Source organism: Entelurus aequoreus, linkage group LG17 (assembly GCF_033978785.1).
Source record: "Entelurus aequoreus isolate RoL-2023_Sb linkage group LG17, RoL_Eaeq_v1.1, whole genome shotgun sequence".
In the NCBI taxonomy this organism is placed as follows: Eukaryota; Metazoa; Chordata; class Actinopteri; order Syngnathiformes; family Syngnathidae; genus Entelurus; species Entelurus aequoreus.
The window spans coordinates 10,037,678-10,059,237 of NC_084747.1; the positions used below are offsets into that span (position 1 = coordinate 10,037,678).

Below are 21,560 nucleotides of genomic sequence, written 5' to 3' on the forward strand. Positions count from 1 at the left end.
CTCATGTGTTGAGTCAAATGGCTATTTTGAGAAAAGCTTTTGCCACAAACTGAACAATTAAATGGTTTTTCACCTGTGTGTGTTCTCATGTGTTGAGTCAAACAGCTATTTTGAGTAAAGCTTTTGTCACAAACTGAACAACTGAATGGTTGTTCACCTGTGTGTGTTCTCATGTGGTTAATCAAACGGTACTTAACAGAAAAGCTTTTACCACAAACTGAACAATTAAATGGTTTTTCACCAGTGTGTGTTCTCATGTGTTGAGTCAAATGGCTATTTTGAGAAAAGCTTTTGCCACAAACTGAACAATTAAATGGTTTTTCACCTGTGTGTGTTCTCATGTGTTGAGTCAAACAGCTATTTTGAGAAAAGCTTTTGTCACAAACTGAACAACTGAATGGTTGTTCACCTGTGTGTGTTCTCATGTGGTTAATCAAACGGTACTTAACAGAAAAGCTTTTACTACAAACTGAACAATTAAATGGTTTTTCACCAGTGTGTGTTCTCATGTGTTGAGTCAAATGGCTATTTTGAGAAAAGCTTTTGCCACAAACTGAACAACTGAATGGTTGTTCACCTGTGTGTGTTCTCATGTGTTTAATCAAACGGTACTTAACAGAAAAGCTTTTACCACAAACTGAACAATTAAATAGTTTTTCACCAGTGTGTGTTCTCATGTGTCGAGTCAAAGAGCTATTTTGAGAAAAGCTTTTGCCACAAACTGAACACTTAAATGTTTTTTCACCTGAGTGTGTTCTCATGTGTTCAGTCAAACTGCTCTTTTTAGTAAAATTTTCAGCACACACTGAGCAGCTCAAACATGTTTTACCTCTCTTCTTTGTAGAGCATTCAGAGTGTTTGTTGTCAGTGTGAGTCCTCATATCACCTTCACAGTCTGTATCGCTGCTCAAAGGTTCTTCAACCTCGTCTTTAGCCTCACGATCTAATAGTGGAGCTAAGAGGTTGTCTACTTGTGGTTTCTCTTCATCATCTTCAGTCTTCACAGAGAGAATACTCAGTGGAAACTTGGTGTAATCAGCTTCCTCTCGTCCTAGAAGACACTCTCCCTCCTGAGTGATGCAGAGTTCCTCCTCTTCCTTTTTAATGCAGGGTGGTTGTGGAGTCTCCTGCTTCAAAGTGGAGCTCCCCCCTAACTGAGGGGAAACTTCTTCTGGATTAGCGATCAGCTGCTGGACGTCTGCAACACACAAACAACAAAAACACACTTTCTTCTATGTACTGTATGTGTGTGTAGTAGGGTTGTACAGTATACTGCTACTAATAAAGTATCGTGGTACTAATCAATTGAAATCGGTACTATACCACCTTTGAAAAGTACCGGTACCGTTCTTTCATCAGAATTCCGCTGTGCGGCGGTGACTACCTCCAGGGCCCATGTTGTGTCGGGGGTAACACTGGGTCCATAAAGCTCCGCTCTTTGGTCGGAAGGACGAGGCCGTCGATTAGTTACATCTTGCTCACTTTATGTATTATTTCCACAGGGCACAAGCGGACATCCACCATGCTATTAACACTCCTGCACATGCTACCACTACCTCTCCTTACTCGCCCACTCACTTACTCACGTCACTCAGCCCACATACTGCCACTCTTAAAAGGTGCACACACACACATACACTACTCTCACAACAGCTGCTTTAAAACACGCCTCGCCAAATGTGGTGATTAGTATTACCACCTTTGCTTCAGACTTAGGTCAACATTTAAATAATAAGCATTCAGATCTGCACAAGGAGTTTAAATAGTGACAGGTATAATGTAGTTGTTACACCTGTCCTGCTGCTCTCTCTTTACTCGCCCGCTCACTCACTGACGTCACTCAGACAACACGTTGACATTCCCACAAACACACATACTACTCTCATAAGTTAACCAGCTCCCCTGCTGTGCACATGTAGATACGTAGACGCACACACAGCTGCTTAGTTTGATGCCAAATATTAGCGCAGTTAAAACTGCCCAATTAGCAGTCAACTAATGACTTACAGCATTACTACCTTGAGCACGTCCGATCTCGGAAGTTAAGCAGGGTCGAGCCTGGTTAGTACTTGGATGGGAGACCACCTGGGAATACCAGGTGCTGTAAGCTTGAGCGCACCGCCGGTCTGAAGGAACCTGCTGCCACACGTTGCAACCACAGAAGACAGCAAGAACTTGACTCGGTGAAAGAAACAATGTGAGTATGTCTCCCTGCTCTTCGTGCACCGTTCTCATGGATAGGTTGGCCCTACTAGAGGACCTTGTCCGCCAACTAGAGCAGAGTAATTTCGTAACTTTAGACGCGGCGGACACTAGCATTAGCTGTAGTGAGCTGACTAGCCTAGTTTGTAGCAGCCCTAAGAGGCCTACAAGCAAAGGTGAACCGGTTGAGACGCATAATAGATTCATCCCTTTAGCTAGTCCTAAACCCCAGGCTACCGGGCACCCTTTGTCATAGGGGTCTCCATCACTCGAAACAAACAGCTTAGCAAACCAGCCATAATTAAGTGTATTCCCAGGGTCAGAGCACCTGACATTGAAGCTAATCTTAGGGAGCCAACTCGCAGCAGGCCTAATAAACTTGTACCACAGTCCAATTGCACCACTATAGCTACGCAAACATAGTTGTACACGTTGGCTCCAATGACACTAGGATGAGCCAGTCAGAGATTACAAAGAGGAACATAGCTAGGATTTGTAATCTCGCTAGAAAGATGTCCAGACATCGAGTACTTGTCTCTGGCCTCCTGCCTGCGAGAGGCAATGATGAGAGGTATAGCAGATTAGTCTCGCTTAACAAGTGGCTGGCTAGATTTTGTAGCGAACGTTCATTGATAATTGGCCGTTTTTCTGGGGGAAACCGGGCTTGCTGATGATGGGCGGCCTTCCCCCTAACCGGGAAGGCGCCATCACTCTACCTAGTAACATAGATTACTGGTTAAGTCACACTTGACACACTAGAGCTAGCTCGGACACTTACAGTGTCTGTTACACCGAGTAAGGAGTCAGTTAAGCTAGAACTAACCAGCGCCAGGCTGGAAAATTCCTGCACACATATCATTTCTTGTAGATTTATACACAACTTGCAATGTTTTTTCTGTAGTGACTGTACCAGATGTGAACATGCATTCTAATGAGGTGGCAAATAATGACGCGTTCAGTCTATCGCAGCACCAAGCAAACAATCTGAAAATCCCCATCAAATCAATAATATACTATTCAAATTATTTAAGGCGCACTACACAAAACAAACATAACATTATTAATATCACTACTATGAATAACATTAACAAAAAATCCTCAAAACAGCCCACTACCTATAATATGGGCTTTTTAAACATCAGATCATTGTTTCCCAAAACGTTATTACCGTATTGTCCGGACTATAAGGCACACTTGAAAACCTTTTTTTCCCTCAAAACTCGACAGAGCGCCTTATAACCCGGTTATATGAATTTTTCCCTCTTAGCGAGGCATCTCCTCCTAACTATGCGAATGCTTATATTGCCCGTCCCCTTAAAAGGGGTGGAAGGGTCGCTCTAATATACAATGAAAACCTTAACCTTACCCCTAACTTAAGTAATAAATATAAATCATTTTAGGTGCTTACTATGGGGTCTGTCACGCCGCTACCTCTCTACCTAGCGGTTATCTACCGCCCTCCTGGGCCATATACGCACTTTATCAGTGAATTTTCAGTTTGTCGCTGATCTAGTGACGCACGCAGATAATATAATTATAATGGGGGATTTTAATATCCATTTGAATACCCCATCAGACCCTACGTGTGTGGCGCTCCAGACTATAATTGATAGCTTTGGTCTTACACAAATAATAAATCAACCCACGCATCACAACGGTAATACGATAGATGGAGTCCTTGTCCGGGGTGTCACCACCTCCCAAGTTATGATACTCTCGTACACTAAAGAAATGTCTGATAATTATCTTATAAAATTCGAAGTTCTGACTCATTGTCAACAAGCTACTAATAATCACTGCTTTAGCAGGTGCAAAATTAATGCTGTCACAACTATGACTCTTGCTTGCCTACTGCCTTCGGTAATGGGGCCATTCCCAAATTATGTGGGCTCTATCGATAACCTCACTAACAACTTTAACGACGCCCTGCGCGACACCATTGATAGTATAGCACAGCTAAAGCTAAAAAAGGCCCCTAAAAGGCGCACCCCATGGTTTACAGAAGAAACTAGAGGTCTTAAACTATCATGTAGAAAGCTGGAACGCAAATGGCGTGCAACTAAACTTGAGGTTTTCCATCAAGCATGGAGTGATAGTTTACTAACTTATAAACACATGCTTACCTTAGCTAAAGCTAATTACTGCTCCAATCTCATCCGCCTCAATAAAAATGATACTAAATATGTGTTCAGTACAGTATAATTGCTAACCCAACAAAGGACTCCTGCTAGTAGCTCCACCCACTCGGCAGACGACTTTATGAATTACTTTAATAAGAAAATCAAACTCATTAGAAAGGAGATTAAAGACATCGCGCCCCAGCTGCAACTGGGTTCTATTAACACAGATACAAATGTATGTACGACCGATTCTGCCCTCCAAAATGGTATCTTTCTTTATGATGAAATAACATTAGAGGAACTACTGCGGCGTGTAAATGGGATAAAACAAACAACATGTTTACTTGACCCACTTCCTGGGAAACTTATCAAGGAGCTGTTTGTAATATTAGGGTCATCAGTGCTAAATATTATAAACTTATCACTTTCCTCTAGCACTGTTCCCCTAGCATTCAAAAAAGCTGTTATTCATCCTCTGCTCCAAAGACCTAACCTCGATCCTGACCTCATGGTAAACTCCCGGCCGGTGTCCCACCTTCCCTTTATCTCGAAAATCCTCGAAAAAAATATTTGCACAGCAGCTAAATGAACACTTAGCGTCTAACAATCTCTGTGAACCCTTTCAGTCCGGTTTCAGGGCAAATCACAGCCCTCGCAAAAAATGACTAATGATCTCTTGCTAACTATCGATGCTGATGCGTCATCCATGTTTTGCTGCCTCTTGATCTTAGCGCTGCTTTCGATACCGTCGATCATAACATTCTATTAGAGCGTATCAAAACACGTATTGGTATGTCAGACTTAGCCTTGTCTTGGTTTAACTCCTATCTTACTGACAGGATGCAGTGCATTTCCCAAACCTACTCAGTGGCCTAGTGGTTAGAGTGTCCACCCTGAGATCGGTAGGTTGTGAGTTCAAACCCTGGCAAAGTCATACCAAAGGCTATAAAAATGTGACCCATTACCTCTCTGCTTGACACTCAGCATCAAGGGTTGGAATTGGGGGTTAAATCACCAAAAAATATTCCTGGGCGTGGCCACAGCTGCTGCCCGCTGCTCCCCTCACCTCCCAGGGGGTGATTAAGGTTGATGGGTCAAATGCAGAGAATAATTTCGAGACACCTAGTGTGTGTGACAGTCATTGGTACTTTACTTTATTATTGTAACAATGTGACCTCGGAGTATGTTAAGGTACCGTGTGGAGTTCCACAGGGTTCGGTTCTTGGCCCTGCACCCTTCAGCATCCACATGCTGCCGCTTGGTGACATCATACGCAAATACAGTGTTAGCTTCCACTGTTATGCTGATGACACCCGACTCTACATACCTCTAAAGCTGACCAACACGCCAGATTGTGTCTTAATGAAATTAAACAATGGATGTCCACTAACTTCTTGCAACTAAACGCTAAGAAAACTGAAATGCTGATTATCGGTCCTGCTAAACACCGACATTTATTTAATTTTTTTAATTATAGAGGTTTATTTGAAATAGGGACAGATACAAAAACATAGACATCTGAAACAGTAATCCAATGTATGCATCATAGTGTTTGTAGCCAAAGCTAATTTACAACACTTGTCCCCAACAACAACAACAACAACACAGATCCAACATCATTAAAATAGGAAAATAAAAAATAGAATGAGTCGATAATAATGATAATAGTAATAATACAGACAAAGTGCAAACTAGATAAAAGCCAATAATAATAATAACACAGACAAAGTGCAGACTAGATAAAAAACAATTAGTAAAAACTAAACATGGGAACACGATTGTTGCTCAACTAGCCATAATTGTGTTTGTTTTTTGAAAGTTACAAGTGCAGGTATACTTTTCAAAGTGTCCGGTAAAGAGTTCCATAGTTGTGGTCCTTTTATTGAAAAGGCAGTCTGGGCAAACGATGTTCTACGGAATGGAACGCAACAGTTGCCTCTTGACACTGCTCGGGTGGTAGATCTGGTACCACTTTGCAGTCTTGTAATTGCCTTGCAGAGCAATTGGGGAGCAGAGTTATGCAAGCATTTAAAAACCAGTTTGACTGTGTGTAACAAAATAAAACTGGTAAAACTTGAAATATTGTATTTGGTTCAAATTTGGCAATGATGATATCGTATACTATTCTTGTCTAGGACTTTCAAGGCGCGGTTATAAAAAAACTCAATGGTCTTGATTGATGACTGGTGTGCCTGGGACCATGTGGTTAAGCCATAAGATATGTGTGAAAGAATCATTGAATTCATAAAAGTGAAAGCACAGCTAAGAGTTAAGCAGTGTCTTATCATCTTAAAACAGCCTAGTTTGCCTTCAGGTTTTTACACATTTTCTTAATGTGACTTTTAAAATTCAGCTGATAGTCTATGATTATGCCCAAATATTTGACTTCAGGTACTTGTTCAATGAGCTCCTCATTAATTTTTATATTCAGGTTTGTTTGAGGTAGCTTTTTTTATGGAGAAGCAGACAGAGTTAGTCTTTTTAGTGTTTAGGGTTAAACAGGATGATGCCAGCCAAGATGCTATTTTGTCTAATTTAGCATTTAACTTCTCAGCAACGAGAGTAATAAATGATGATAAATGGGTTATACTTGTATAGCGCTTTTCTACCTTCAAGGTACTCAAAGCGCTTTGACAGTATTTCCACATTTACTCATTCACACACACATTCACACACTGATGGCGGGAGCTGCCATGCAAGGCGCTAACCAGCAGCCATCAGAGGCAAAGGGTGAAGTGTCTTGCCCAAGGACACAACGGACGTGACTAGGAAGGTAGAAGGTGGGAATTGAACCCCAGTAACCAGCAACACTCCGATTGCTGGCACAGCCACTCTACCAACTTCGCCACGCCGTCCCAAGTACAGGTCTTACCTGATGTATAAACCACTGTGTCATCCGCATACATCTGTAAATCTATATCTGTGCATACATCTGGTAGGTCATTGATGTATAAACTGAATAGTATCGGTCCCAAGACACTACCCTGAGGTATCCCTGTTTCTATTTTGCGGAAGGAAGATCTCACATTATTAATGGTGACACATTGTTCACGGCCCTTTAGATATGACTCAAACCAGGACAATGACTGTTTGGATAAATTGAATTTAGTTAGTTTTGAAATTAAAATGTCATGATTGACTGTATCAAATGCTTTTTTTAAGTTAACATTTGACAACCAAACAATTACACAAAGCGACTCAGTAAAGAATCTCAATTTTATCTTCGACCCAACTCTCTCGTTTGAGTCACACATCAAGTGTGTGACTAAAACGGCCTTCTTTCATTTCCGTAATATCGCTAAAATTTGTCCCATTTTGTCCACCAGCGACGCTGAGATCATTATTCATGCGTTCGTTACGCCTCGTCTCCATTACTATAATGTGTTATTTCCGGGTCTCCCTATGTCTAACATTGAAAGACTACAGTTGGTACAAAATGCGGCTGCTAGACTTTTGACAAGAACAAGAAAGTTTGATCATATTACACCTATACTGTATTTACCTTTATATACATACATACCTATACTGTATATACCTTTATATACAGTACATATATACATATTTATAAACCTATACTGTATATACCTTTATATACATATATATATATATACCTATACTGGCTCACCTGCACTGGCTTCCTGTGCACTTAAGATGCGACTTTAAGGTTTTACTACGTACGTATAAAATACTACACGGTCTAGCTCCATCCTATCTTGCTGATTGTATTGTACCATATGTCCTGGCAAGAAATCTGCCTTCAAAGAACTCCGGCTTATTAGTGATTCTCAGAGCCCAAAAACAGTCTGCGGGCTATAGAGCAGTTTCTATTTGCGCTTCAGTACTCTGGAATCCCGTCCCAGTAACAGTTAGAGATGTTACCTCAGTAGAAACATTTAAGTCCCATCTTAAAACTCATTTGTAAACGCTCGCTTTTAAATAGACCCCCCTTTTAGACCAGTTGATCTGCCCTCTCTTATCTGCTCTGCCCCCCTCTCCTGCATGGAGAGGTTATTCGGTGACCCCAGATGAGGCACTAGCTGTTCCAAGGACCTGGGGTGGACCACTCATCTGTGCATCAGTTGGGGACGTCTCTGCGCTACTATGGACTGGACTCTCACACTATTAACTAGATCCACTATGGACTGGACTCTCACACTATTAACTAGATCCACTATGGACTGGACTCTCACACTATTAACTAGATCCACTATGGACTGGACTCTCACACTATTAACTAGATCCACTATGGACTGGACTCTCACACTATTAACTAGATCCACTATGGACTGGACTCTCACACTATTAACTAGATCCACTATGGACTGGACTCTCACACTATTAACTAGATCACTTTACGTCCATTACACCGGCCGCAAAGGTTTCTTTGTTGTTCCCATTCATTGGGTTGAGTTTTTCCTTGCCCTGATGTGGGATCTGAGCCTAGGATGTCGTTGTGGCTTGTGCAGCCCTTTGAGAAATTTGTGATGTGTTTTTCACCTGTGTGTGTTCTTACGTGTCAAGTCAAAGAGCTGTTTTGAGAAAAGCTTTTGCCACCAACTGAGCAGCTCGAACATTTTTACCTTCACAGTCTTTATCGCTGCTCAAAGGTTCTTCAACCTCGTCTTCGTCCTGTGGTTTCTCTTCATCATCTTCAGTCTTCACAGAGAGAATACTCAGTGGAAACTTGGTGTAATCAGCTTCCTCTCGTCCTAGAAGACACTCTCCCTCCTGAGTGATGCAGAGTTCCTCCTCTTCCTTTTTAATGCAGGGTGGTTGTGGAGTCTCCTGCTTCAAAGTGGAGCTCCCCCCTAACTGAGGGGAAACTTCTTCTGGATTACCGATCAGCTGCTGGACGTCTGCAAGACACAAACAACAAAAACACACTTTCTTATATACTGTATGTGTGTGTAGTAGGGTTGTTCGGTATCACTACGGGTTCAAAAAGGAGAGAGGCTAACGCCACGCTACTGGGAACTGTAGTTAAGCTACATAGTGTCACTACTTGTTGTGCAGTATTGCCCATCACTGATTCTAACTCCTAAATAAACGCTAGCAAAAGTCAGCTAACAACGCAGGTAATGGGGATGCATTCTATTTCGCCTATAAGAAAAACTCATTCAGCAACTTTTTATATACACGCTGTAAGTATATATGTACAGTAAAAACAGACACATTCATAATAACATGTAATATTTACGTATTTTCATAAATTTTTTATCATGCTAAGCAAATGGCGGCACATTATTTTCACAGACGCATCACAACGTTCGCTATTTCCTTCACCACCACCAACTATTACTAATAAAGGCAGACTTCACGAGACTTTGGGACAAATTATGATCCAGAACCTTATATTTTTGAGCCTGAATATAAGGAGGATGAGCTACAAGTTTTAGAAGCTGAGTGATAAGCAGATCAAGCAATTAGCACTATTGCTAAGTGCTAAACAAAAAATACAAAGTATATACCATCCAATCTCGATTAATATCACTTCTTATTTAAATTAAGGCAGTTTTTCCGGTGCAGGATACTACTGCAGTAACTTCTGACAAACATTTCCGCCATTTTGATCGAGGTAAAAATGCTAACAGGTTCTTTGTTTACATTGTGCAACAAAGTCGGCTGATTTCTATTTTTAGGGCTTGGAATTCAAATAGATTTCAAATGAGGGAACGCAACACACTCACCTTCATCTTCGCTTTTCAGATTGTTCTCCGTTGGTGGCGCTGATTCTCTTTCATGTTCTCTTTTAGCGGACGTCGCCATCTTAGCATAGCAGTAGTCGTCCATCTTCTATCACGTCTTCAATCTTCACTTCAGATAACACGCCGTCGCTCCACACTCAAAGTCCGTTTGGTGGGCTTAAGAAAATGTGAATAGTTGAGGTATTTGATGCTATTTTTGAATCTATAAGATCGTAAATGTGAAACTTCTCCGGAAAGCCACGCCGCTTAGTCCGCCATCTTGGACTTTCCGCTTTACCACTGTTCCATGTGTTTGCGCATGCGCCAGAAGTGTGTAACTTCCGATCGACAACTGCACTTTAAAAAATAAAATACATTTTAAATAACTGGCGGCCCTTTTAATCTTTTCTTACATTTCTGGCTCATAATTGAAGTGCTCCTTATCGCGAAAACAATGTTTGATATCAAAATACTTTGGAGATAGAAATGAAACAAAAATTGACAATGTTGTATTCTGTCTTTAACGGCAAGTTGTTTGACAAAGTAAGTGTTGTGAAAGTGTGAAACTCACACTATCCCAGTATACATTTTCAACATTATAGCATTTCACCCTTTTGACGTTTTTTCCTCTTGACTTTTATCAGTAATATCCTCATTGAACGATGACTTGTACTCGACCTCGGACCAACTGCACTCAGTGAGGAAACAAACACGCTCACATAAATATTGCTCTTATTGCAAGCATAGACAGCAGAACACTTCTATTTTCACTTTTGTACACTGACTTTAGTTATCTGCTGCACTGACAAGATGCCTGCTCGGTGCGTGTTGGCGACTGTAGCCAAACTGCTGTGTCAAAACTGCCGTGTGACGTCACCATTGACCTTTTTCTTTTACACACACCCGGGAACATGAAAACAAAATAATGGGCTCTGTTGGCCACTTACTTAATAAACATACAGGACAAAGTGCGTCCTGATTCTTTGATTCTATTTTAAACTTGATGTGTGCCGATGATAAGAAAGTTTGTCGCTGCATTACTGACTAATAACCTCACTTTTATCTGAAGTTCCATCGAGGTTTGTTTTGAAGCGAAAGTGGGCGCAGAGCACATCCCTCTACCACTGGTGTGTGACGTCATCGCTGCCTGTGCAATGCGCACTGCCTTCCTGCGCCGGTCAAAACCAACACTGTGATTAATCATCATTCATTTATGGTAACGCGATATATTCTTTTTAATAATCACATGCGTTAACATTGACAGCCTTAGTTGAAACGTATACTTTTCTCTGAAAACTCACCAAATCGCTGACCTGTAAATTGTGGCCCATTATCAGTGTTACTCCCTCCGAGGTCTTAATCAAGGCTCAAGTCGTTCGTTTTTCTCACAGACATTTATTTCAGCCACGTCTTCTTCACGTTGCCGTCAGAAGTAATAAAAGAATCAACCAGAACTTACAATTAGTCTGACATCCAAAAAAGAAAACACATAGATTTCACAAACATATCAGAAGTAATCATACCTCGTTGGCCTCATAAACTCCAAGGGAATAAAGTTTGTTTTCAATCCGAGACTCCATTAACGTCTTCCACATCAAACACTTGTCGTCTCATGCTGCTTCCTTAATTCCCTCACATATTAATTGTCCCCCCAACAACGTGACCAAATTATATTCCCCCTCAATTTACATGAGTTTGTAACAAAAATAAAGCTAACATAAACTTGCATGAATTATTCCATCCATCCATCCATCTTCTTCCGCTTATCCGAGGTCGGGACGCGGGGGCAGCAGCCTAAGCAGGGAAGCCCAGACTTTCTTCTCCCCAGCCACTTCGTCCAGCTCCTCCCGGGGGATCCCAAGGCGTTCCCAGGCCAGCCAGGAGACATAGTCTTCCCAACGTGTCCTGGGTGTTCCCCGTGGCCTCCTATCGGTTGGACGTGCCCTAAACACCTCCCTGGGGAGGCGTTCAGGTGGCATCCTGATCAGATGCCCGAACCACCTCATCTGGCTCCTCTCGATGTGGAGAAGCAGCGGCTTTACTTTGAGCTCCTCCCGGATGGCAGAGCTTCTCACCCTATCTCTAAGGGAGAGACCCGCCACCCGGCAGAGGAAACTCATTTGGGCCGCTTGTACCCGTGATTTTGTCCTTTCGGTCATAACCCAAAGCTCATGACCATAGGTGAGGATGGGAACGTAGCGCACATTTGTAGTTATTTCCCCACATTTCTGCACAATAACTCAGATATGGTAATACTATAGTAGCAAGCAGTAGAGAATGTGAAGTGATTTGTTAAACCAAATATTGTGTTTTTTTCCATATACAACAACCTATCTGGACTCGATAAGAGAATCGATAAGGAATCGGTTCGATTAGACGATTCGTTAATAGGCTCGAACTCGATAGTTTCTTATCAAACATCATCCCTAACTACGACATTATACATCAAATATACATGTTGCTTCTGTCAGCAGCTACACTGACATTGATGTGTCTCTGAGAACTGAACTCATTTTTATAACTTATAACAAAATGTGTTTATACAGTAACCTGCTCACATGAGTCACATTACAGCAGGGGTGTCAAACTCATTGTAGCTCAGGAGCCGCATGGAGGAAAATCTATTTCCATGTGGGCGGGACGGGTAAAATCATGGCATGATAACTCAAAAATATGACTATGACAAAGTCAAAGAGTAAAAGTTGGCAGTTTGTTATGCAAACAGTTACCCAGCATCACTTATGCATCAACGTCAGTTTTGATACATCTCAACTTTGCAGTGAAAAAGGGTGTAGTGCAGGTTTTTGAGCGTGCACAAACTTGACACATGAGGCCCCAGGTCCCTGGACTGAAGAAGGAGTAACCAAGCACTTGAAGCATCATCTATCTTACTGTTCATGAAGGTTTCAGATACAGAGAAGACATGGGGTCATGAGTGGATAAGATTATGCTCCAAATAATCCAAGTTTGTATGAATACCTCAGATATTTGTGAAAGAAGCAGTGAGGAGGTCCTGGGTAGGGTGGATGTCACCACATATGAGCAACATACCACAAACTAAACAGCTAATTGGTTATTTTCCCTTGTGTGTTCTTATGTGTTTTACTGCGTCTGCTTTATGTGTGAACCTTTTACAGCACACTGAACAACAAAATTGTTTTTCTCCAGCGTGTGTTCTCATGTGTCGCCACAAAGAGCTGATTTGATGAAAGCTTTTACCACAACTGAACAATTAAATGGTCTTTGTCCAGTGTGTTGTCAACATTCTCTTAACAGAACAACTTTTGCCACGAATTGAAGAATTAAATGTTTTTTCACCTGTGTGTGTTCTCATGTGTTCAGTCAAAGAGCTATGATGAGAAAAGCTGTTGCCACAAACTGAACAATTAAATGGTTTTTCTCCTGTGTGTGTTCTCGTGTGTCGAGTCAAAATGCTATTTTGAGAAAAGCTTTTGCCACACACTGAACAATTAAAAGGTTTTTCTCCTGTGTGTGTTCTCATGTGTTGAGTCAAATTGGTCTTTGTAGTAAAACTTTCAGCACAAACTGAGCAGCTCAAACATGTTTTACCTCTCTTCTTTGTAGAGCATTCAGAGTGTTTGTTGTCAGTGTGAGTCCTCATATCACCTTCACAGTCTTTATCGCTGCTCAAAGGTTCTTCAACCTCGTCTTCAGCCTCACTATCTGATAGTGGAGCTAAGAGGTTGTCTAGTTGTGGTTTCTCTTCATCATCTTCAGTCTTCACAGAGAGAATACTCAGTGGAAACTTGGTGTAATCAGCTTCCTCTCGTCCTAGAAGACACTCTCCCTCCTGAGTGATGCAGAGTTCCTCCTCTTCCTTTTTAATGCAGGGTGGTTGTGGAGTCTCCTGCTTCAAAGTGGAGCTCCCCTGTGACAGTTTGACCCCACACTGTCACTGTTTGACCTTTGGACTTCCTCACAAACCGTGCACATTTGTTGGGAAGCTCAACATGGACAAACTACAAACATTCAATCTTGTTAGCTAGTGAAAAGCATGTGCTCAACAAACAAATTGTTACCTGTCACCCACCATGGCTCTGAACAGTTGACTAAAAGAGTCAGGGTGGGGTTGAGGGCTTTATATAGGTGAACACACCTATATAAACCTGAGGCCAAACCTATCATGGTGCCAGCTTGTGTTAATGGCCGTCCAGTGCAAGCATTGTTGGACACAGGTAGCTCCATGACACTGTTGAACCATTCTTTTGTGTCACTTGGTAATCTTGACTATCAGCATGCCACAGCCATTCAATGTGTCCATGGTGATCAAAGAATATATCCCGTGGCTGATGTGACCATCGTCATCGATGACCAGGCTTTCTTGCTCCGTGTGGGGGTTCTTGATCACATGCCCCATGACATGATCTTGGGCAGAGACTTGCCTATTCTGCATGATCTTGTTCATCAGACACACACGCAGAAAGTGAAGTCCAGTTTTATTCCAGCCATTCAAGAGGCTTATCCAGTACTCACCCGTGCCCAGACAGCCAAGATAGGGCTGGAGCCTCTTCCTGACTTGGACCCTTCTCTATGCCAGGGTGGTCAGAAGGGCCCGCCCAAAAGTAAGAGCCAGCGCCGCCTGGAGAAAATCCAAGGTACTCCACTGTTGGGTAATGTGTCAAGCTTGAAACCTGATGAAGAGTGGCAAGTACCTGAAGACATCCGAGAGCTACAGAGAGCTGACGTCTCACTGGCTCCCCTGCTGGCTAAGATGAAAGATGCAAACATCCCCTTGCAGCCAAACCAGGGTGAAAAGTATGTCTTGGAGGATGGAGTTCTGTATGTAGCAGATCAGTCAGAGAATCGCTTGGTGGTCCCTACCTGCTGTAGGCCCCTTGTACTGCATCTTGCTCATTCCATACCTTGGGCTGGTCATCTTGGGCAAGACAAGACTCTTGCTCGAGTCAAAGCTCGCTTCTTTTGGCCTTTAATGGTCAAAGATGTTATTGAGTACTGTCAAACCTGTCTACAGTGCCAGAAGACCTCTCCGAGACGACCTGAGAAAGCCCCACTACTCCCTCTTCCTCTCATTGATGTTCCTTTCCGGAGGATTGCAATGGATATCGTTGGACCCCTGGAGAAAAGCAGTGGAGGCCATGAATACATCCTTGTCCTCTGTGACTATGCCACCAGATTTCCCGAGGCCTTCCCACTAAGGAGTATCAAGACTCCGAAAGTCATCTCTGCACTTGTACAATTCTTCTCACGAGTAGGAATTCCAGATGAAATAATCACGGATCAAGGAACCAACTTCACCTCAAAGCTCATGAAGCAGCTTCACAAACAACTTGGAATTACTGGCATTCGCACCACCCCCTATCATCCACAAACTGACGGGTTGGTGGAACGCTTCAACCAAACCCTGAAGTCCATGCTGAGGAAGTTTGTAGACGACACCGGTCGAGACTGGGAGAAATGGCTTCCCTTCTTGCTCTTTGCCTATCGAGAGGTACCCCAAGCCTCTACCGGGTTTTCGCCTTTTGAGCTTCTTTATGGGTTCCCTGTTCAAGGCCCCTTGGACCTCTTGAAGAAATCCTGGGAATCCAAACCACCTGCACCACAAGGGGTACTTTCTTATGTGCTGCAGATGCAAGACCGGCTGGAGCAATACAGAGCCAAGGCAAGAGAAAATCTTGGAAAGGCCCAGATGAAACAGAAGACCTGGTATGACCAAAAAGCACGTCACAGGGTGCTATACCCAGGTCAAAAGGTCATGCTCTTGCTTCCAACCTCAAGCCATAAACTGCTGGCCCAATGGCAAGGTCCTTACTCCGTGGTCAGACAAGCTGGTCCAGTCACCTATGAGATCTCACATCCGGATAAAGGAAAGGCATCCCAAGTGTACCACATCAACCTTCTGAAGGAATGGAAGGAGAGGAAATCCTCTGTGGAAGGAAAGGATGTCCAGGCCAGTCAAGTACCTACTCAAAGCAAGAAGTTGCAAGAGAAAAAGGTGATGCTGGCACGGGAAGTGGAAATGGAGGATGATGTGGAGGAGACAGATCTGTCCATGCTCACTACACCACAGAAACCTGATGTAAGCCACTTGTCTGCACAATCTGCCCTTAAACTATTGCAAGTGTGTGAAGAATTCCCAGTATTGTTCAGTGGAAAGCCCGGAAGGACTCCACTAATTGAACATGTCCTTCACTTAAAAAACCCAACACCTATCCGTCAGCGTCCATACAGAGTGCCTGAGCGGATGGTGGAGCCCCTCAACCATGAAATCCAAACCATGCTGGATCTAGGAGTGATTGAACCCTCAAACAGTGAGTGGTGTAACCCCATTGTCCTCGTTCCTAAAAAAGACAACACGATACGAGTTTGTAATGACCTACGCAAAGTGAATGCCGTTTCTAAATTTGATGCTTATCCTATGCCACGTATTGAGGAACTTCTTGAGAAGCTCGGCAAAGCTGTGTTCATCACCACCCTTGACCTGTGTAAGGGATACTGGCAAGTCCCTTTAAAGAAGGAGTCTAGGGAGTACACTGCCTTCCGTGGACCAAAGGGTCTCTATCATTACACAGTGATGCCGTTCGGACTCCACGGAGCCCCCGCAACCTTTCAGCGGCTAATGGATCGCGCTCTGCAGGGGTGTGGCCAGTTCTCTGCTGCCTATCTTGATGATGTGGTGGTTTTCAGCACTTCCTGGAAAGACCACCTCTCTCACCTGCGTCAAGTCCTGCTCCGGATCCATTCTGCTGGGCTCACTCTTAACACCCAGAAATGTGAGTGGGCCAAAACTGAGGTGTGCTACCTAGGTTACCATCTTGGCAACGGGCAGATACGCCCTCAGGTGGACAAGGTGAAGGCTATCCAAGACAGTCCTAGACCCCGCACAAAGAAGCAGGTCCGGTCATTCTTGGGGCTTTCTGGGTGGTACAGAAGATTTGTGCCCCACTTCTCTACCATCACAGCTCCTCTTGTCGAGCTGACTACCAAAGCATCCTCTAATCCAGTCAAATGGACAGAAAAATGTGAAACTGCCTTCACAAAGGTCAAAGCTATTCTATGCTCTTTCCCGGTCTTACAAAGTCCTGACTTCAACCAGCGATTCCTTGTTCAAGTTGATGCCTCCGGTGTGGGCCTTGGAGCCGTCCTAGCCCAAGGAAAGGAGGGCGAGGAACAACCGCTTCTATATCTGAGCCGTAAACTGCATCCCAGAGAAACTAGGTACTCTGCCATCGAAAAGGAATGTTTTGCCATCAAGTGGGCATTGGACAGCCTACGTTATTACCTTCTGGGACGGACCTTTGATCTGGAAACGGACCACAGAGCATTGAGCTGGATCAACTCCATGAGGGATAAGAACTCCCGTGTCACCAGATGGTACTTGGCGTTACAGCCCTTTTGCTTCAATATCACACATCGAGCTGGCAAAACTAACTTGCTAGCTGATTACCTGTCTCGTCTCCCTGAACTTGCTGTCGCTGGAGAGGAGGGAGGTAATGTGACAGTTTGACCCCACACTGTCACTGTTTGACCTTTGGACTTCCTCACAAACCGTGCACATTTGTTGGGAAGCTCAACATGGACAAACTACAAACATTCAATCTTGTTAGCTAGTGAAAAGCATGTGCTCAACAAACAAATTGTTACCTGTCACCCACCATGGCTCTGAACAGTTGACTAAAAGAGTCAGGGTGGGGTTGAGGGCTTTATATAGGTGAACACACCTGCATTCACTAATTAGGCCAAATTTGGGTCAAACCATGATTATCAAAAGCTGGGTATTACAGAAGGACACTGGACATTTGAAAGTTGTGTTGTCTAAAGCCTGAATATACTGTGTACAAAAATGACTGCTCTACACATGCAAAAGTACTATGTGAATACTTTTTAGACATGTGATGGTTATTTATGGTGTAATTTCCAAAATAACTGTTTTCTTAATTCCCCCTGTCAAATTGGTCCCAGCTAGTGGGCGGAGCTATGGGCTATTTAAGTTGGAAAATGCCGTTTTTCTGACAGTCTGCTGTTGGTCACTGCCAGAGGAGGTTCTCTGTCCTGAGCAGGAGTTTCGATCTTCATGCATCATCTACTGAGGTGATTATTTTGATGAGATGTTGTGTTGTAACCGGTTAAATGAGTTTTGTTGATTGCTAATAGATTTTGCTAAATCTGTTTTGATTATTTAATTCTTTACTTTGACATATTTGATTATTGACCTTTGATTATGAATACATGTATTTTGTTATAATGGATGATTTACATTTTGATTATTTTTAATATGCTTATTTTGATGAAATATATAGGCCTATTTAAAGCATGCAACTTTGAAATGTATTTAGAATATAAATGTACTATATATAATATACAATACTAATATTGCCTCTGTTTATTACCATTACAGAGTGTAGGTGCTTTGTTTTCCTGTCATTGTTCACCTTTTGACACTTTGTGGGATTTCAATAAATGTTTGTAAACTGTTACCAACTGCGTGCCTTGCCATCCTTGATTTGAAAGTCTGGTTTGCAACGGTTACATTACCTTCACCCGAGGCGGGGTGTGACATCCCCCCTAACTGAGGGGAAACTTCTTCTGGATTAGCGATCAGCTGCTGGACGTCTGCAAGACACAAACAACAAAAACACACTTTCTTCTATGTACTGTATGTGTGTGTAGTAGGGTTGTACAGTATACTGCTACTAATAAAGTATTGTGGTACTAATCAATTGAAATCGGTACTATACCACTTTTGAAAAGTACCGGTACCGTTCTTTCACCTGAATGCCGCTGTGAGGCGGTGACTACAGAGCCGAGGCGCATGATGTTGAGTGTGTCAAAACGCACACACAAAATGCATACAAGCAATAACATGGTGGAGAGGAAGAAAGGCAACAAAGGACAATTCTACTGGTTAATAAAGAGGGTGCGTGAAGTGTAATATGGGATCACAGACTGTGGCGATGTTTGAACTAAATGGCAAGATGGATCACATCATAGAGGCTTACTGGATTGGAAAAAAAATGGATTGAGAGCTGGCATGGACGATTAGAGAAGACAGGCCATGAAAATGTCTGCTCGCTTGGAAAACAATGACGTTATAACCATAGACATCTTATAAGTAGACGCAGCATCAGCTGCTGTGACGCGAGAAATTCAGCCGCCATCTTTAAGTGGTGATGAGGAGCCGGCGAGCAGCCTAAAGTGACAGTTGACAGGTAGAAAACAAAGATGGTGTTCAGCGTTTTCCTGCTCAAATGAGCAGACTGTTGAGAATAGGAATCGGGGGATTACTTTTCACAACTAATATTAAACATTAATGTACTATTGGTTGTATTTTGTGAAAAGAATATTACCACAGAGTTGAGAAGGAGCAAAGATCTTCAATATTTGTATGTGAAAATCTGGGGGAGGATGACCCCCTTACAGGGGTTTGGTTTACAAACTTTCAGCCCCACCTGAAACAAAATTCACCAGCCGCCACTGATTATGATGCATTCTCATTTTAGGCAAAGTATAAGACAATACTTTAACAGTATAATTGTAAGCAGGAATAAGTCTTCAAGTAACAATATTCAAATACTAACATTGTTGGGTAAAACAGAATTTGGTTTTATTCTGAATCCAGTGAAACAGATTGGTGGTTTTAGCTGATATAAAGACTTTCAGGTGTTTATATATGTTTATGTTGAAGTATTTGGCAGACGCTTTTATCCAAAGCGACATACATAAAAAATACATATATAACAATCACTGTAAACATGATCATTTAAAGGGAAGAATGTAATAGAAAATATCAATACAAAGTGTTAAGACAGAATAAACTCTCTGCTGCTGCAGCAACAGAGATACAGTCTATAAGATATATAGACATCTAATGTATTCACACATTGTTTATGTAGCATGTATATATAACCTCATCATATTGTTTCTCCAATTTAAAAATGGCTTACTGTTTTTTCCCCCTTCTCTGGGATTATATTTCCAGTTTTGATCTGGGACGTCCGGTCACTTATAGCATATAATCAGAATCAGAATAGTTTTATTGCCATTGTTTGAGAACGGGTTCACAAACTAGGAATTTTTCTTGGTACAAACGTGCGACATAAAACACATATAACACATATTTGGTAATAAAAAGAGCTGTGACTGAGCTATCAGATAGACTTAGAAGGAATTCAAGGAATTCAAGGAGCTGCTGTTAGGAGTTATTGTTCATTTGCCTGATGGCCGAGGGGAAAAAACTGTTCAGGTGGCGGGAGGTGTGGGTCTGGATGGAGCGTAGTCTCCTGCCTAAGGGGAGAATAGTGTGTGTCCAGGGTGAGAAGAGTCAGCTGTGATCCGACCCACACGCCTCCTGGTCCTGGAGGAGAACAAGTCCTGGAGGGATGGGAGCTTGCAGCCAATCACCTTCTCAGCAGCACGTACGATGCGCCGCAGTCTGTTCTTATCCTGGACTGTGGCGCCGGGGAACCACACTGTGATGGAGGAGGTCAGGATGGACTCTATGATGGCTGAGTAAAACTGCACCAGCGTCTCGGTCGGCACCTTAAGTTTCCTCAGCTGCCGCAGGAAGTACATCCTCTGCTGGGCCTTCTTGATGAGTGAGCTGATGGTCAGCTCCCACTTGAGGTCCTGGGTGATGGTGGTGCCCAAGAAACGGAAGGAGTCCACAATGGGGACGGGGGTGGGAGAGTCAATCAGGGTGAGGGGGGATGGTGGGGCTGTGACTTTCCTGAAGTCCATGATCATCTCCACTGTTTTCTGGGCGTTCAGCTTCAGGTTGTTTAGGCTGCACCAGAATATACGAATACCCTATTACTGTTAAGCAAACTATGAATAATAAAACATGTGTCCTTTATCATAGCTACACGTATGACCAAAAAACGTGTGAAAATCAGTGGTATTCAGTGAGGTAAGATGATTTAAATGTGCTGACAGTTCATTGCTCCTGCCAAATGACTTGCACTGAGTGGAGCGGATCACCACTCCAAGATGGCGGCCCCGCGTCTCGTCAGCGCCAGTAGGCAGTAGCGCTCCATGCTGCGTCTACTTATAAGATGTCTATGGTTATAACGTTAGCAGTGAGTTTACAGCCTCACTGATTTAACTACACAGCAAATAAAAGTCACGTTACTTAGCCAATAAACGTTATCTTACATTCAAAACTTACCCTTCTTTGTGCAACTTCAAATGTCGAACGAAGTTGGAAGTTGTTGCGTCTCCGTCTGTAATATTCGAACTGCACGTTTAGCATACTGCAATTCGTTTTTTGTTGACCAAGTCGTAGTTTTTACACCCGAACAAAACCAACTTTGGCATAATTTTTTCTAACTGGCGCTTTGTTTGACAACTCTTCTTCATTGGTTTTCCTGCAATTTGATTGGATGAATGCTGTGGGACGAAAACAACGTAGAAATAATTTGATTGGCCATTGTACTGAGAGCACACACGCTGATATACAGACAGGTACAAAATGAAAGATACGGAGCGCTCCTGAATAACTTTTTAATCTTTGGGGTTTGGGGAAAGTAGCAAGTCCTGTCAAGTCAAAAGGCTGAAGTCCAAGTGAAGTCACAAGTCA

The 21,560-nt window shown here is 42.7% G+C and overlaps 2 protein-coding genes and 1 pseudogene across 2 annotated transcripts in view; 1 reads left to right on the plus strand and 2 right to left on the minus strand.

Moving 5' to 3' along the window:
- Positions 1-21,560, minus strand: part of LOC133632307 (gastrula zinc finger protein XlCGF17.1-like) — a 607,858-nt gene that overhangs the window by 235,195 nt on the left and 351,103 nt on the right. The gene's annotated exons all lie outside the window — the stretch shown is intronic.
- LOC133632342 (oocyte zinc finger protein XlCOF6.1-like) overlaps positions 1-21,560 on the minus strand; it is a 309,811-nt gene that overhangs the window by 2,404 nt on the left and 285,847 nt on the right. The window contains 1 exon segment of the mRNA XM_062024723.1: positions 1-1,198. Within this exon segment, the coding sequence (XP_061880707.1) occupies positions 1-881 (881 nt within the window). The 5' untranslated portion in view covers positions 882-1,198.
- On the plus strand, positions 2,002-2,110 carry LOC133633004 (5S ribosomal RNA; annotated as a pseudogene).